At 29.0% G+C, this 18822-nt stretch overlaps 1 protein-coding gene and 1 long non-coding RNA gene across 3 annotated transcripts in view; one reads left to right on the top strand and one right to left on the bottom strand.

Moving 5' to 3' along the window:
- LOC107456141 (uncharacterized) overlaps positions 1 to 6222 on the top strand; it is a 9424-nt gene extending 3202 nt beyond the window's left edge. Inside the window, exons 3-4 of the long non-coding RNA XR_006225242.2 lie at positions 2252 to 2446; positions 5991 to 6222. This is a non-coding gene — a long non-coding RNA (uncharacterized lncRNA). The remainder of the gene's footprint in view (positions 1 to 2251; positions 2447 to 5990) is intronic.
- Positions 6223 to 7545: 1323 nt separating this feature from the next.
- On the bottom strand, positions 7546 to 17508 carry LOC107450822 (SH2/SH3 adapter protein dreadlocks). 2 transcript variants are annotated; one of them, XM_071181333.1, is made up of 4 exons: positions 17239 to 17508; positions 15297 to 16330; positions 13289 to 13448; positions 7546 to 7737 (listed from the first exon to the last, which is right to left on the bottom strand). In XM_071181333.1, exons 1-4 carry the CDS (start codon positions 17255 to 17257, stop codon positions 7733 to 7735), a joined length of 1218 nt encoding a protein of 405 aa, XP_071037434.1. In that variant the 5' UTR covers positions 17258 to 17508; the 3' UTR covers positions 7546 to 7732. The 2 variants fall into 2 exon arrangements, with proteins under 2 accessions (XP_071037434.1, XP_015922214.1); XM_016066728.3 differs by lacking the exon at positions 7546 to 7737 and having other exon boundaries at positions 8102 to 13448; positions 17239 to 17507.
- Between the last annotated feature and the right edge of the window lie 1314 nt (positions 17509 to 18822).

The raw sequence follows: 18822 nt of genomic DNA, 5'->3' as shown, positions 1-18822 counted from the left end.
TATATATATTTATATATATACGTGTGTATGTGTTTTCATGATTGACCGAAATTAGTGGTTGTTGATTTCTACCGGTGAAGGCTTATAATCACTTAGGTAATGTCCGAAAAATATACTAGGTCTAGTTAAGTGCTTCTGTCCCCGGTATGCCTTACATCAATGTTTTTTTGAAGTCAAGTGCCACTACCCAGTATGCATTTAAACAGTACTCCGAACTCTGATGTCTCTCCTAATCTATCCTCCAGCAGATATTAAAATATCGAATAGATATAATAAAATGAACGAATAAATTAATATCAAATCGTATATAACAAATATTTTGGGATTTGCGATTGTTGACATTCACCGGCTTAAGTCGACATTCTCTTGATTTCGGTCATTCACGATAATATACATTTATGTTACGGTGAAACACCGAAATCTGGTGAATGTCAACATTCACGTAGTCGCTTGGTGTATGTCCGAAATATTTGCTAAATACCCTTATTTCTGACACTCACCGGTGAATGTCAACAATCACATATTCGCTTTGGTGAATGTCCGAAATATTTGTTATATCCAATTTTATATTTATTCGTTAATATTATTATATTTATTTGATATATTTATTCTATATTTTAATACTTACTGACGATAGATTAGAAGAAACATCAGTGTTTGTTGTATCGGGCAAGTATATACCGGGCAATGGCTCTTGACCCTAAAAAAACATCAGTGTAGGGTATACCGGGCAGTGGCAAGTGGCACTTAACCTTAAAAAAACATCAGTGTAGGGTTAAAATATCGAATAAATGTAATTATATCCACGAATAAATTCACATCAAATCGAATGTAATAAATATTTCGGACATTCACCAAAGCATATGTGTGATTGTCGACATACACCGGTGAGGGTTTGAATGTACAAGAATGTAATGAAATATTCGATCTTTCACCGACGTATTTGGTGTTTGTCGACATTCACCGGTGAAAGTCAACAATCACCGATTTCGGTCTTTCGCCGTGACATATATAAATAACCTCAGAAAGAGAAGAATTATTTAAACCTCCCAAAATAGCAATGAAGAATTCGGATCTACAATTTCAACATCATGATTCGAATTGATTGAAAATTATAATAAAATTTAAAAAGTAATTGCTTACCTGTCATTTCTTTATCTCTCATTTAACGTTTTTTTTTTTAAATTTTTTATTTTGTTCGATATGACATTTAAAACCAAGAATTTTCCCATCGGTTAGCCATAAGGACGTATATTTCCTTTGCGGGGGGGATGAGTAAGGGATGATTTTGAAGAAGTTTTTACCATGGCATATATACAGTCCCTGACGCACTGTAAGATTCTGTGTGAAATCTTAATTATCAGGTGATACTATACAGCTTTATTGTATTTACCCGACTGAAACCGGTTTGCACTTGTTAACGTTCATGTATCAGTTGGTTAACATTGTAATACAATACGTTAAAAATAAATACAAATAGGAAGTATATAAAAATCTCCTGAATAAAAACCCATTACATTGTATATTTAAATATAAAAGCATTGCATGTAAACTCGTGCAAAACATGTAATTATTAAAACACCGCAATGCCTCTAATAATTTTGTCCAATTATTATAATATACTAATATAATACCTGATGTAATAAATATTCTCTCTCTATATATATATATGTGTGTATAATATATCGTCTAATTTAACCAATTGATACACGAACTTAAATAAGTGCAAACCATTTTCAGCAGCGTAAAAACATAGCTGTATAGTATCACCTGATTGTTAAGCTTTTACATAGAAACTTATAGTGCGTCTAATAATTTGGCCAGAACTGTATATATTGAAGCTCGATTGAAAAAAAATTTTTTTTTTCTTCTTCTGAATTCAGACATAAGAAAATTATTATTATTTTTTTAAATTATAAATTTAATTACACAAGTATAAAGTGAAAAATTCTAAACTTAAAACGTTCCTTGCTCCTTCATTTAAAAAATATGAGAGTCTGTTAGTCTGTCTGGAACCGGTTAGAGCCGGTTCCGCGTTCCCTGATAGGCTTTCGTTTAATGTAAATTTAAATCTCAGATTTTTTTCTTGACTTAATTTACTTGGAGTTTAAAATTTTGTGGTAATTATTGAAATGCCAAAATCGTTCTATTATCTTAATTTTTAAACCATCTTACAGGCCTTGATGAAAAATTGTTATTTAAGATTTTTAATTATTATTCAAAAATAGTTATTTTTCTCAATTCTTTACAGTGTGCTGCAAAAAATTCAGATTCGGAAGAACTTTCGAGTGCTGTGGCGAAGGTTTTCATTGCAAGCGGGGATTTATATTCAGCTACTGTAAACAAGATGCTACACAATTTGTAGACATTAACAGAGAGCAAAACAAAGAAGAGTTGGAAAAGAAAGTCATTCAAAACATCTTGTTTCTTCAAGAGTGAAATTAAGGTCACAAATTTTTAATATGTATTAAATGTTCTACAATAAAAATACTCTCCCACTCTCTCTGTTAGAAATTAGTTGCTACATTTGAATTGATTATTGATGATTTTATAATTTTGTTTGAATATTTTTTTTGAGATTTCAGGGTGATAACAATCAACAGCATACACTTACCAAGCATACCTTCCTTAAATCAGTACTAAATTAATTAAAAAAATCCTGGAGTTCGCACACTCTTTAGCCACGCCCAATTTTGCAAGGAGTCTTCCACCAGTAATCACAAACTTCTAACTGATGAATTCATTATTAGAATAATTTTACTGGTGGTGATCGATTTAACTACAACGGAAGTTATTTATTTACTACTTGAAATGTAGCAACTAATTTGGGACAAAATTTTCGATCTAACTGTAGCAACTCATTTTGGACGAAAGGAGTAATTGTAAAATCGTTTTAAAAAGTGCCAAATTTGAGTTCACATATTTCTTACTGGTTAAGTTCAGCAAAGGAGTATTATAGAAATATTATATTCCTGGAACATGTTTTCAGAGATGTTTAAATCATCATGCGTCGCAAAATATACATCAAATTTCGAGAAATTATAAAACTTTACAAAATTTAAGATTATTTAGGAAAGTACACAAACTTTTTCATTCTTGAACAAACATTACAACTTTTTCCTTTTACATAAAAGTTTAAACATAAAATATAGAGTTAGAGGTTTTACTTTGGTTCCAGAAGAAAATTTTGCATTTATGAAAGCAAAAATTCATCTCATAAAATTCTTCTCGCTTCTTTTAAGTCTCTTTGAAAATCGAAATCAGTTCCAAAATCTGGATTTGGTAATAATACATGGGAAAGAATATCTTGCTTGTCTAGATAGCAATAGACTAGATTAAATCTCACTCCAGAAATTTCAAGATAGTGTCTTAAGTTCACCTCAGGTGAGGGAGCAGTTATCCGAGATTTATATAAGGTCTAAGTAACAACCTTTAAAGCAATTTCTAGCTTTCCTCTAATTATTTCCATATTCAACTATTCAGAAGTTTAGGACCACTTCATATAAAATTTGAATATTACTGTAACCCAAAATTACACCACTTATATCATTTTTTTTCTTTTCTTGAAACATACTCTTTTGCATACATGGCAATACTTTTACTTTCGTTACTTGTACCGCAGGTACAAGTAAAAAGTACGTACTTTTACTTGTACTTTCGTTACTTTTTTAGGGAAAAAGTAAAAGTATTTGTAACGGAAATATCGAATGAAATCGTTACTTTTTTCTAAAACTCGGTGAGCTTTCTTTAAAAAAAAAAAACTGTTAACGCAATATATATGCATTCACAGCTAACTTCGTGTTTAAATACCTTCTGTTTCAACTTATACTACAGATTCAATTATTTTTTACTAGCTCAAAGATCACAAAGCTATCTGTTTGCTTTGTTTATGTTTGTGTTTTTAAAANAATATTTTATTCAAAATGTTATTTTTTTAACATATCATCTTGAATAAATAATTTATTTTGACATTTTGGCAAGATTTATTATTTATTTTTTAATGTTTGGTACAAAATTTTGAATCAAAATCATATATTGACCAATAGAAGAATAAAATTAATTATTAATATATAGTTAGTTCTAAAAAAAACTTTTTTTTAAAATTAAAATTTGTTCTAAAAGGTTAAAATGAAATAGAAAACATTAGCATTAATGCAACAATTGTAAAAATTTGTTGACAAACATTGCTGTTAGCGATTGTAAAAAAATGTGTGATTGGTTGGTTTGCTGAGAAAAAATAATTCACAGATTTATTTGAATGGGAGTAGAAAAGCTTTCAGAAAAAGAGTGCAATATAAAATCTATTATTAAATTATAATCAACTAATTTTTAGAGAAATTTATAAAGTTAAAAATACTAAAACATTTTGTAAAAATAGAAAAAAATTACCACCAAAGCATTGGAACAAAACTTGAGTCATAAATGGATTCAGCCCAAAGACAGAATTTAAAAACAGAAGCTAATATCCTAATCCCTTCTTCCACCTCCACCAGAATCTTTCCTAAATTGCACAAGGTTTCTACATTCGTTTAGCAACCGTGGGAGAATTTTATGTGGCATTCTAGTTTAACAGAGCTGTAATGGAGCAAATTTAGATGCAAGCAAAGTATCACTAAGTTGATGACATTTCAACTGTTTGGCGATACATTTCCGTCTCAAAAAAGTTGGTATAATGGATGAAATAATTTAAATTAAGAAAATTAGTAAATAATTTAAATTAGTGAAATTAAAAAAGAAAAAAAAATTCGACCTTTTTTAAAATTCCCTGATTTTCCCAGGTTTTATACAAATTTCCCTGATTTTTCCAGTGTAAAAAAAATTCCCCGATAATTCCAGGTGGGTGGCCACCCTGTTTAAATCATCATGCGTCGCAAAATGTACATCAAACTTCGAGAAATTATAAAAATTGAGGATTATTTAGGAAAGTACAAATTTTTTTTCATTCTTGAACAAACATAACTTTTTCCTTTTTTTACATAAAAATTTAAACATAAAATATAGAGTTAGAGGTTTCACTTTCGTTCTAGAAGAAAATTTTGCATTTATGAAAGCAAAAATTCCCCTCGCTTCTCTCAGTTACTTTTAAGTTTCTTTAAAAAATTGAAATCAGTTTCAAAATCTGGGTTTGGACTATTCAGAAGTTTAGGACCACTTTATATAGAAGTTGAATATTTCTGTAACCCAAAATTACACCGCTTATATACTTTGTGTTCCATTGTTGGCACACTGTAGATTTTGACAATAAAAACCTAAAAAAAAAAAAAAAAAAAANAAAAAAAAAAAAAAAAAAAAAAAAAAAAAAAAAAAAAAAAAAACAACTTAATTTCACAGAATTTTGAGTAACCTTTGTGCCAACAGTAAGTATTTATAGTGAGTGTGAAACACACAATTATTGTCAATGTCTTGTTTTTTTTCTCGTTACCAAAAGTTTTGCCCTTTATAAATCGATGTGATATACTGAAATGTCAAGTTGATATTCAGCTCTAACTCTCTCCTGACCAAATTTTTTTCTTGTAAAAATAAAAAACTCGTGTTTATTCGTTCTGTGTAAAGAAAATATCTTGAAAATTTTAACAAAACCAACTATTAAAGCTATTTTTTCACGACTTCATTTTTTTTGTAGTAAAAAAAAAACCTCGCTTGACTTTTAAATAATTATTGTTTAAAATTACTGTTCATTAATTATATACTTGATTTTCTTACCGCCAAAAGCAACTGTAGATTTACCATTTGATCATGAAAATTTTATTTAAAATGATATTTACCTCCACTATATCTAAACAAGTTTAAAACATACATGACCAGATAATTATGCTGTAAAATTTTTAAGGCATAATTAAACAAATAAAGCCTGACCCTTAAGTGCTATTTCGTTACAGGGAGGTATGACTTCCTGATAGGCATATATATCATGTATGAAATTATTACTGGAATATTTTACTTTGCTCTTAAGTTAATGTGTATGAGAAAAACTTATTTTTATATTTCAGATATTCTGTAATCGAAGGAAAAGAAGAATGTTTAATTTTCCAATACTTACAACAGCATGTTTGTAACACTAGAATAAACTAAATTTGTTTAAAAAAAAAATATTTGTAATGAATTGAAAAGCCAAAGAGTGTAATGAACAAATAATCATTTTGTTCCTGCAATTAAATGAATTATTAATATTTTTAATGTTGTAAAAAATAAATATACTATTTCTGACTTTGAAATATTAAACTAGTCTCTGTAATTTATATTTGAATTATTCACCTCATAATGGTAATTTTAAACAAAAGCCTTATATCTAAAGCTCAAACTATCTGGATCCAAGAACTTTTCTAAAGGTTAAGTAAAGGCAAGTTCTAGATTCAATATTTTTTATATCGCATCTGTTCAGATTAACTATCATTTTGCACAGCTAAAAAGTTATTATTAAAGCATTTTTTGAAACTCAAATTTTAACAAATGTACTGTCTTGATAATATCTTATAACTAAAAATTAATAGGTGGCGAGCTTTTTATTTTGAACTCAGTTAAAAACGTATGGGAAAAGAAAAAAAGATCTAAAGACATGCCATGTGGGAAAATCGTGTTTGTGCAGGAAGAGAGACAAGTTTTTGGAGTAATGCCCTGGTCAGCTGTGCTAGGTTACGCGATTGAGGATCCACAAATAGCTCCTAGAAGAGGGGCATCAGCATGGGTTACTATAAACAAGAAATTTGAGCTTTTAGTAGTCCAAACATAATGACATCGTATCCCAACTGCGGCGCATAATAGCCTGAATGTAGCGACACCTTTTCTCCACTGTGCAGTCTATGTTCGTTATGTCGGATACTAAATTGACCCGTGACATTTTCTGTGATCCGTGAGACATTTTTTAATCCCTTACGCCATATTAATTTACATTCTGAAAAGAACATTTTTTGTTATGTTAAAAACAAACACAATAACTTTATAAGTCTACTTATTTATTGGCCTGAATTCCTTAAGTTTATGAGAGGGACCTTTACTACTAATTTAATATATTTTTACTTACATTATTTTTTTAACAAATATGCTAATTTATGCAAGAATTGCGTAAAACCGACTGATATATTTTTCCTTGATGCAAAATTTTTTTTACATTTTTTAACAAAATACAAATTCTATTTTTGAAAAAGTTATTGTAACTTAAAAAGTGCAATAATTTGGGAGGAGGGGGGGAGGATTTTAAACTGAAAAGAAAAACTGATCTGGGGAAATATGCTCTCAGCAGAGGAGTAAGGTCAACTCACCCTGATGTTTTTCGAACCATGTACGTTCACTGTGACCTCGTACATACCATCAACCTGAGGAAAATCAATATGAATCTGCCCGCAAGGACAGATGCTTACAGCAATAAATTATATAACGAATGGAGTAAGTGGATGAAAGTAACAAGAATTTAAAAAAAAATAAAAAATTACATTATAGACATTAATGCCTCCCCATTAACAAAGTTTCTAAGCAGCAGGCTTTTTTTTTTAGAAATAATTTCTTCTTCTTGCTTTATCCACTTACCTATTCAAATATGAAAGAAAGGAAACAACCAAGAGATGTTTTTTTCAAACAAGTTATTATTTCGTCAGCTGCTTTACTCTGTGCATGAAATTGCAGAGAAGATTTAGGTTTAATACATCTATGCTAGGACTACGGTAAAAGTAATAAAATTACATTCACAACACAGTTCAGATCGCATCTGCAGCAGCTACAATATACAGCTGCAATGTCATTCTGCATAAAAAATAAATAAATGAATCAAAATATCACAGTTTTTTACATAACAAATTTAAAATTCTAAACTCATAACATATCTTCTAGTTATTAAATACAAATATTTTTTTATCATAAATATGAAAAGCTAATATTCATTATTTAATAGCTTTTTTTGTTGTTTTTCCTGAAAGTTTTACATATTAAAGAACAATCACACAAATAAGCAAACATTCAAATTGAGTAGGATATTGACTAGTGAAATGATTCAATATGATAAATAAAAGGAAAAAAAATTAAGATTTTGAAACAAATTTAGATATATCTACATTTATATAATTAGAATTTGTAATAAATAGATAACTAACGTGAATAAATTACATAAAATGTAGACTAGTGCTACCACAACTATCTTGCAAGAGATAAAAAAAAAATTAATGAAATCTTTGCATTAAGCAGTAAATTGCTAAAATTTAAGTAAAATGCTTTAGATTCTTAAATGCATAAATGTCAAATTGACATATAAAAATGGTATTTAATTTTTATTATCAAAATGCAAAAACTAAAATATCTACACCAAACTCAGATTTAGGGGAGGGGGGAACAAGGTTGCTTTTGTGTAATACAAAATAGTTGTCTAATGAAGATTTAAAAAAAAATAAAAAATACCATTCACAAAATACACACTTAAGTAGAAAATAATTCCTTGATTTCATGACATAAACTAACAAATTACAAAAATAGAATTTTTTTTATGTAACAGTCCCAATTCATAAGTTTATGTTTTAACACATATTTAGTTATCAAGTGTACAATTTGATTTTATAAACCTAATAAAAAGATAACAGTTTATTATAATATTGCAATTAACCTGAATACTAAAAAAATTTCTTTTCTAAGTCAGAAAAATATATTTGAAAAGTTTCCGCTTATGTTATTAATTCCTAGAACAGAGAAAATACTTAATGCTCATTTGAAAATAACTACATTTCAATAAATTGCTTTTATTTTCAAATTTCAATCAGATTAAAATACAATTTCTTTAGAAAATTTATTTAAAAAGTTAAAATTACAGAAATTATTTAATTTATTAATTCATATGAAAAACTCAGGAATTATTAGAAGTTTTTTTAAAAAAAAATTCTTAAAAATGCTCTTTTCTAAATTTCATTTCTAATTGTTGTGAAAAATAAAAAAAACCCAACAACAAGTGAAATTCTGTATATTGTGATAGTGAAATTTTGATTTAGTAGTCAAGAAATATATTTTATGCCACTACAGAAAAACACGACTAACATTTGCATTACACAATTTCAAATTAGGAAGAATTTTTTTTTTTTTTAAATGAGATTTCTGACTACAAAAATAATTATATTTTTCAAAATGCATAAAATCATATTTTTATAAGTTTGCATTTGATGTTGTACATTAATATAATTTAGCCTATTAACTTCTGAAAATAATGCTTCAAAATCTTTTTAAGAAATGTCGCAAATATGAGCATTCAAGATTTAATTTTCAATAACACCTGTTTAAATTAATCCCACAATAAATTTCATAGATTTCTTTTATTGAAAGTTGAATCAAAGTGAAGAATTTGTTTTCAGTGTAATCTGTATTAAAAACCTACTGTAAAATACCGAACAAGCCCCACAGATTTGATTAAGCTCCTATCCACCTGTCATAGAGACCAACACCCTCATAATTTCTCAACTCTATCAAATTTTTCTACTTCTTCAGGTGGGATACAAAATGATAGAAATAAATAAAAACTGCATCCTCATGCATATTCACTTTTTCCCCAAAGCAGCATTATCAAGGTATAAATTAAAGCAGATGGAGAAACAATAAAAGACTATTGAAAGCATGACTAATGACATCACCAGCTGTTTGACTTCACTGGATGCGCTTAAGAATCAGGGTGAAAACATTTGAGTTCGTACTTAATGCTACGTCCTGCATAGAGTCTCTTGAAAATAAGGAGATAACACAAAAAAGAAATTTTAGAGTTGATAGCTTGAAATAGATTGCTTTCTTGAATTGTCCATGGTTGATTTGCGCAATGGTTGAGGTTAAGCATCTTTAAACTTGCATGTGACACGGTAATACTAAAATCAAACTCAGTTTCAAATCTTTCCTCACTTTACTGATGGCAATTTTTCGAGCCAATATGCCAAATCTTGCACTATAGCACAGAAACTAGAGGCCATTAAATGGTATAAGGTTAATAGAGGAATCATAAGTCGAACTAGGAAACATTTCAACACCAACAGAAAATGCATAGGTTCGAAATAGGATGCTAAACGGAAAAGCATTAAAAACTGCAACTTTCCCTTGCTTCAATGATTTCCAGGCTTCATCTACGTACATTAAATAGTGGAAAAGACTATTAACATCTCCATGTGTGAAGATGTGCAGATGAAAGCCAGAAACTGCCTTCAAATTATGTTGATGCTATAAATGAATTTCGTCAAGGTGAGAAATCTTTGTATTTAAAAAGTGCCAACAGAAATTTTAACCCACTGGCGGTTAAGGAAATGGGCAAAATTAGGAGAATGATTCTCTACTATACACTATTCCCCTATCCATTAGCATGGATAAACCGGTTTTGCTATGCAGAGAAGACTGCAGGTTAAAATGCGACTTTTTACGTGCAGAACCGTCAGTGGGTTAAGATCACAAACATGGAATAAATGATGGTACGAATTGATGAAGTAAGAAATCATACAATAAGGATTTTGAGCATAGGATGTCAAAAGAGGTGATTTACGGTGGAACTAGAGGGGAAGGCATTTTACCATAAACTTGCAGCATTTATTATCCTTAAGGAACTGTTCGGCCACATCCCACATCCACAGGATTTAAAAATTCTGTTAAACATTTGAATTATGTGCTCCATTAATGGATGGATGATAAGCACATCAATTTATAATTAGTTCACTCTACTTTCATTCATAGTTTTATACTTAATTTCCATTTTATACTTAATTATTTCTGCTTTATAAAATGGGCTAAATTTTCAATTATTATTATTTTTCACATTTTTCCTTGCTAATTACTCTACGGCAATCATTATAACAAGTTTGTTAACAAATTTTTTTAAACTTATTTAAAAGTAACAAGCAAAACTTGTAGGCATTATTTTATAAACTACAACAGAATAATTTTTACTATGCAATGAATCTATTGCACTTGATTCAAGTATTCTATCATTTCCCTTTTAACCTTACTATCGAGTATTAGTAATTTACACACATACATAATTAAAGATTATAAATTATGTCCAAAATTAGAAATTTAAAATAAAATCAAAATATTAAATTGCATAATTTATAAATGATTTTATCCAGTCTGTCATTATTGATCAATTTCACAGTAAAAGATGAACTTATAGATTTAATATTATATTTAATACTTTCAAAGAAATATTTTACCCAATTTTATAATGATTTTGTAGAGGCTACATATAAGCGAAACAATGTTAAATTTCATGTTACCTAGTTTTAAAAAATACTAAAGCACAGATAACAGCAACTACAAACTTGACATTTTCGTAACCTGATTTGAAAGACACTTAAAATTTTTGAAATTGTACACCAAATTAAAATGTTAATTTAAAATCATTTGAAAATAAACAGTGAAACTGATAAAAAAAAATTAGTTTTGACTATTTTAACAGCAAAATATGGGATTCATCTTATCACATAAAAATTTTAAAAAAAATACTATGGCAATAAATGATGACAAGAAACAAGCTTAATGCAAAGATTTCAATAAAAAATAGTGCAAACGATCTAACACAAATAACTACAATAAAAGAACAGTACAAAAACAAATACATGAAAATATATGAATTACTTAAACTACAAAATGGAATGTAAAATAGATACAAATCATTTAAGTTACTAGTGTCTCAACATTCATTCTAAAAATAAAAAAAAAACAACTTTCTAAAATTTTTTTTTTTGTTTTTTTTTCCTCATATTATTTACATTATACTAAATTCTTGCCAAGGGAAGATTAATAATTTTTAAGGCTTATACATACAGTTGCGAAGAAAATTTTAAGCTCTCATAAATTTATATCCCAATTTCTCAAACCATTTAAATTAGTTATAAAACTAGACACATACACAGAACAAAATTCATAAATTAGTACTTATAATTTAAAAAATAGCATATTTAAGAAGTGCCATTTGATTATAACATCAGATTAAATAAAAGTTACGAGTTCCTTGGAGATGTTGTGAAGTTCAAGCAAACTCTAAGTCACATTTTTCATGAGAAATATAATAAAATCAGCTTTTAAATTTTACACAACATACAAACTAATGAATAAAAAATAACAAATTTTAAACTTCCAAAGCACACTGAAATATTCTATTAAATGTAGAAAAAGTACTAAATTGAAAAAAATGATAAAATAATTTTATACTTATCTAACTTTAAACCTTTTTTAAAACAAAATAAGATAAATCAGAACACTATTTCGATTAAAAAGGACTTTACAGCAACAGTTCGTAAGTTGTGCAAACATAAACTAACTTTAACTCATTTCTACAAAAAAATGTGGCCATATGTCACCAAATATGTATGAGTTTTATTATCATAGCTGCCAACATGAAAAGGAAATAATCTAATAAAAGTGTGTAAAATTTTATGCAAATATTAAGTAATATATTAAATATTTAAGATACAAGAAATTTTAGAGTTCATCAGATATGAAAAAAATAAAACATTAACTATAAATTTAAATAGATTTTTAATTCTAAATAATTTATAGTTAGTACCTGTAAAATAAAATTATAAATTTGAAAAAAAAAAATTAGAATGTTTCAAAAAAAAAAAAAATTAGAATGTTTCAAACAGAAAATTTGAAATTTTCAAAAATAAATTAGGCTTACGTCATTATTTAGTAGTAAAACTGAATTTAAATACTTTGGAAATAAAAATAATTATATAAATTTAAAATCATAATATAAGTTCAGAATATTCAAAAATAAAGCTTCAAACTGATTACTATAAATGAGGCTATTAATTAACAGTTAATACTTAAGCAAGCAATAAATTTAGCAAAAAGTTAACTTTGATAGGAGAAATTTTGAAATTTCCCCTTTTTAAGCGTTAAACTTTTTCATTTTTTAAAACTCTTTAAGCGAATTATCAATGAAAGTGAGAATATATTAAACCAGAAGACAAGGAGGAAAACGTAAAATCCACACATAAAGCAAAAGTTGGCAGCTATGTCGATTATTTAGGGAATAAACAGATTTAAAGTTGTAAAGTTTAAAGAAGGGAGCCAAAGTAAAGGCACTTCGTGGTAAACAGGTTACATAGCAAGAAACAAGTATATATATTTATACTATTAATAAGAATGGCACTGTTAAATTCTGTAAGAACTTCATGCAACAACCATTCCAGGAAGAGAGTAGTACATGCTCAGATCATTTGAGCACAAATGTATAAATGAAAAAGATGATTATTTAATTGATAATAAAAAGTTAACCATTATTATGATTTTGAAGTATTTTTAGCAATTTTTTGAAAAGGCTTGATTAAATATAACTTGTCACCTCTAGGACTAGTATATATAGGAGCTCTTTTATAATGTTCTACTAAATCATCAAGAGTATCAAACTTCCTTTGTCCTATGCAAAAGACACGTCCTTCTACGTGCACTCGAAAATGCTTGTTCCTTGCGGTTGCTTTCAGAGAAATAGAATAATCTCCTACCTATAAAAAGCAGAATTAAAAATGAGAACTGGCAAGCAATTTGAATAAAAATAAAAAAATATAACAAAAAAATAATAATAATTTGCTTTCAAATATTTCCTCTATTACTGAAAACTTTGTCATTTCCAAGAATTAAAAATTATATTAATGATAATTTATAGATGTGAAGCTATATGGAATATAAAAAAAACCTGCGGCAGAACCACTATAATTTCATAGTAAATATGAAAAATTTACTTGTTACACATTCTTAAACAAATCCAATAAGGCATTAAATAATGACTTAATAATAATGCATGTAATTTTAATTCCTTAGTCAAATATATATATATATACATATATTTATAAATTAGCTTGTTATAGTTTCAAAATTACTCCTGATAAATTTATGTTTCATAAGTTTCACAAAAACAAAAATTTCCCCTTATATAAATTTTAAAACTTAATGAAATTTTTCTTAGAGAAAGGCAATAATCTTAATTGATAAAAAATCATCAATGTTCTCAAAGGAATTTACTGCAATGTTAATCTTATAACTAACTTCAATCCTACATCCTTAAAAAAAGGAGGGACAATAAAAAGTAAAGGAAAAAGTAAATACATGAAAACAGCTAATAATAAGTGAAACTTTTAAGTGTGTATTAAACATAAATATGCATTAACAGAGTAAATGCAGAACATTATTAATTAGCAAAGCACTATCAAAAATTGTATGCATATCAGCATTTAGGTCTTATCAAATAATTATAATTTTTTTTATCAAATAAATATAATAATTTTTCTCTCCTATTTTAGTACACACATTTAAATATCCCATGTACTAGCAAATTTCATCAAAATTAAAGGGGTTGTTTAATTGGTATTTCTGATAAAATATTAATATGCTTGGTCAGGCATGTGCAGTTTGCTTCACAGATTTACATGCTTAGCCTAAGTCACATTATCACTTTTATATTATTCGGGCAAGTCTGATGATATAATTTGTAAGCTTCTACTAATTATATTTTCTAAAAATTCAAGTTGAAACTTAAAAGAATAAGACATATTAGATAAAGTTTTCGCCGACTCAGGGTTGGGTTTTTGACGTCANGGTTTAAACCATGGTTTAAACTGTCAAAAACCTGCCAACCCTGGCCGACTTACAAGAAGCATCATTTTGCAAACTTTTAATTACACCTTTTAGAATATTACAAACTCAAGTACTTACAACTTACTCAACTATTACAAACTAGTAAATTATTATTTAAATGAGAAGAAACAACTGACATTTCTTAAATTCAGTTATTAGTTTTTTGTTAATTGAATAATTAATCTGGACTTGAAATATTTTGTCAAATAACCTGTTATTTTATTGACAACCTGTTATCTGGCTAGAAAATATTTCCAGGGGTCTGTCTTGGTTTTTCTGAGAGGTACCTACCTATTTTGTGAATATTTAGACATAATTTGTGAAAATTAGAAATTACATTAAAAATTCAACACAAAAATAAGGTAAAAATACGGATTTATCGTTTCTTATGGGATACAAAAATAAAATTTTAAGACAAAGTATTTCGTGAAACTACCGTTTTTCCTAAAGTTGAATTTGTGAAGGTACCGCTAAGCGGTAGTAAATTTGTCCTGGACAGATACCTGATTTCTATGTTTTAATAAAATTTTATAAAATATCTAATACCGTTGAGAAATTAGTAAACCACTGATTTACACAAGTAAATAAATAATTCGATAAAATTTTATAAAATGAAATTAACTTGAAAACTAAATATAAAAGACAATAATGAAATTATTAAACAATGGAATTTTCTTGATTTTTGAGCAAAATAAAATTTATCACGATTTTAAACTTACATTTGTTTCACTATCTCTAACTATAAAATCACCATCTTCTGCATACTCAGTTAACATTTGATCACACTGACTTCTAGTTATACTACCATAATACCAGCTTTTACCAGTCAGATCAGGTCTTTCTTGCAAGCTACCAAATTTATTACGGAACAGGGCCGGAGACCCTCCACTTGCTCCGAGAGATAAGCTAGTTTCCTTACGTGAAACTCCGTTATCCATTAAAATATCAGCACTACTAGATAGAGGAAAGTTTTTCCCAGGATAAGTTTCGACTGAATTACCGTGGCAAACTACCTGCACGTAATTCTTTGGCACTAATCCCACTTCATTTCTTTGATTTCTGGCTTTCCACCAATCAGGATCATTTTCAGGTCTATCGAGAATCTCTAAATGCTCGCCTCGCTGGAAGCTCAACTCCTCTTCGTTTTGAGAGGTAAAAGAATACAGGGCTAGCACCACATCTAAACAACCCCCACCTTGCAGAGTATTATTAGCAGAACCTGCTGGAGTATAATTGTGGCTGCTGTCATTAGTATCTTCTGCCTCTTCTAAAACATAATTCGAAGGAAACCATCCGACGACACCTTCGCATTCACCTTTCCACCAACCGTCATTGGATTTTTCCATAACAGTCACTCTCGCTCCTTTCGCAAGCGATATCTCGTCAGTTTGCTGAGCCTCATAATTGAATTTAACAATTGCAGATGTACCGGTGTATGTATTGGTTTTGTCACAGGTGTTACGAGGCGAGTCGACATTTACTTCTTTTGTAGCAATGGGAGAAGCAGTGGGTGACATTTTGGCTTCAGTTTTTTTCTTAACTTTCCGTCTAATGCTATCAAATATAGATGGTTTCTCTCTTTTGACATAGTTTGAAGGTACAAAACCAGACTGGTGTTTTGCATTTTGTACTTTCCACCAGTGTTTGCTGTCATCTAAGAGAATGAGTCGTTCCCCTTTCTTGATATCAAGCTCTTGACTTCCTTGAGCTGTATAATCGTACTTAGCAATAACGTAAGTATCGTCTGTTTTTCCTAAAATTCAATCATAAAATTAGTGATCTTTCAAATATCTAACATATATATCTTACAAAAAACATACAAAAAGTTTAAGGAGATTTTTCAAAAATACACAAAAAATTTTGATAAAAATATGTAAAAATTTCAAATATTGGAAAAATACATTTAAATTTTTTTTTTTTTCTCTTTTGAGTTTATTTAAAACAAAAGGTTAAATAGTAATTTAATCTGTAAATTTAAAGCATTAATGTCATTAAAGTATTATTTCATGAAAATGTTTGCAACTGCAAATTAATATTATCAATAAACAATTAAAAAATTCCAACCCTAGACAAAGCCTTTATTACTGCTTTACACTTACATTATAATAACTAAAAAGGCAAAAGTTTTGACATAGAAGGAAAGTAGACAAGGATCAGATGACTATCTAATTTCATGCATGCATTAACTTGATTAGGAAATAATTGCCAAAGAAGTAATCGCATTTAAGCTACATAATGAGTATATCAAATTACCTGACAAACTAATTAAAACTCTGCCTAGTTTCAATAACAGGAAAGTGATAAGCGTGCAATTGTTTTGAAAGTATAATGCAGAAAATTATTGTTAAACAAGGATTTAAATAATGTCTTAAGTGTTTAACAGACATTATCTTGTTCAACCTGTAACTGGTTTTAATTGTTATATTTATTAAAAGAACACATTAAATACATTAGGGAAAATTAATTAATTTAATGATTAGTTCAAAGTTTTCTATCTTAAATAGAAGTATACAGAAATATAAAGATAAAAGGAGGAAAAAATTTCAATGCATTTTATGTGTCACAATAGCTACATGAAACAACAAAGATATGTGCATATTTACAGAAAAACTGTTCTAAATTCGAATGTAAATTATAAAATCTTTCATTAAATCTACTGACCCATTTTATGGTGGGACATGATACATATAAGAAACTTAAATTAAAATTTAATATGGTTCAGTTTCACACATCGTAAAATACGGTCCACAAGTAATGTTTCGATACTTAGGGAATCTTTACGAAACACTTTCTAAAAGAATAAAGTTCAATATAATTTTTGTTATCGTTTTTCCTGAACTCCGAGCATCATTTATAGCTTTATTAATTTATTAATTAAGATTTCCTTTCTCACATTTCTCTAACTGTCTGAATTGATTTTCTTATTACGGTTGCCAGTTATTAGGATGAATTTTTTTTTTTTAAAATATGGCTTGTCATGTAGCAAAAGCAATGACAACCACCGCACCAACATAATTTTCATATGTCAATGTCAGTCTGAATGCTCCTGCATTCATTTCAGCTTGTAAAAGATTGAAAATAAGAGATTTCTTGTCTTGTGTTAGTTCGATTTTGAGCACGTTATTATGAAATCATAAATTCATGCTATGAAATAACAGAAATTGCTTATAATTTCGAAATTCTTCTCTATTCCAACATAAATGCATATTTTGGGGCTGGGATAGCCTGGTTGGTAGGGCGTCTGGTTCATGTTCAAGAGGTCGGGAGTTCGATTGCCTGCCGGTAATAACCTGTCGACTGGGAGACTCCCAGGACTTCCAGAGTAATTAATGATGACTGGTGCCGGTTAAATTAGGTCACAAAGTCGTCCACGTTCCCATAACAAACCATGGGGTGTTCGTGGGTGTTGTGAATTGAAGATTGATCATTCCCTGATTCAGGTCAAAATTACGATCTGTGGATGAATGAATAGATGTATGAATGGGTCCACCCTATCAACGGACGGTAACGTGTGTGTGGCTGAAGTCGTATTCTTGGACATAGATGTCGCCACTGAAAAAACAACAAACGCATCCTCAATCTTAAATTTGCGTCTTGCAGTAGACTAATCGTTAAGACGCGGTTCCCAGCAGATCACCCAAGTCAAGCATCACGGGCTGTGGTCAGTGTGCGGGTGGGTGACCACTTGGATCAGTCTGCGCAGGGGCCAAGGGTGTGCGGTATTGGTCCTCGTTAAACTGTTCTACCGTAAAGTGCTCGACTTCGCATGCAGGTCGTCGGGCTACTGAAGCGGAGGTTGCCATCTCCTCTGCAGAGGATCAAAATTGTGATGGCATGTCTTCGGATCATCCTCAGGGATGTTTCCCAGACCGTCGACAATAGCCCATTGTGCAGCTCAAGTGCGACGTAAATTAACAACAACAACAACCTTAAATTTGCGTGGTTTAGCAAGTCGCATTAGAAACAGCAACATACATATTTCTTTAATATCGATATTTTCTTATCGCTACACGAAGCTACATTGTTGTACCAAGGCAATTGTACAGAGGTCCCTCACATCAAAACTAATTGCCGATAATAATTCGAAAACTCATTTATAAAAAATATAGTAATTAACAGTGGGGATATTTTCATTTCTGTAGCTACTAATTTATTTATTTATTTTTAGATAGAAAATATATGACTTTAGATCAGAGAAAAGATATTTAGGTGATTCCTCCAAAAGTTCATTTCTAACACATGAAA

Source organism: Parasteatoda tepidariorum, chromosome 5 (genome assembly GCF_043381705.1).
Source record: "Parasteatoda tepidariorum isolate YZ-2023 chromosome 5, CAS_Ptep_4.0, whole genome shotgun sequence".
Lineage (NCBI taxonomy): Eukaryota > Metazoa > Arthropoda > Arachnida > Araneae > Theridiidae > Parasteatoda > Parasteatoda tepidariorum.
The sequence above is the reverse complement of the archived record's forward strand: the minus strand, read 5'-3'. Positions and strand labels throughout refer to the sequence as shown.

Bases quoted from the DNA above. Each gene is read 5' to 3' on its own strand.
- LOC107450822 (XM_016066728.3), bottom strand. The intron at 13,449-15,296 runs GTAAGTTTAAAA...TGCTTTTTATAG, and splicing joins TTAGAGATAGTGAAACAAAT to GTAGGAGATTATTCTATTTC.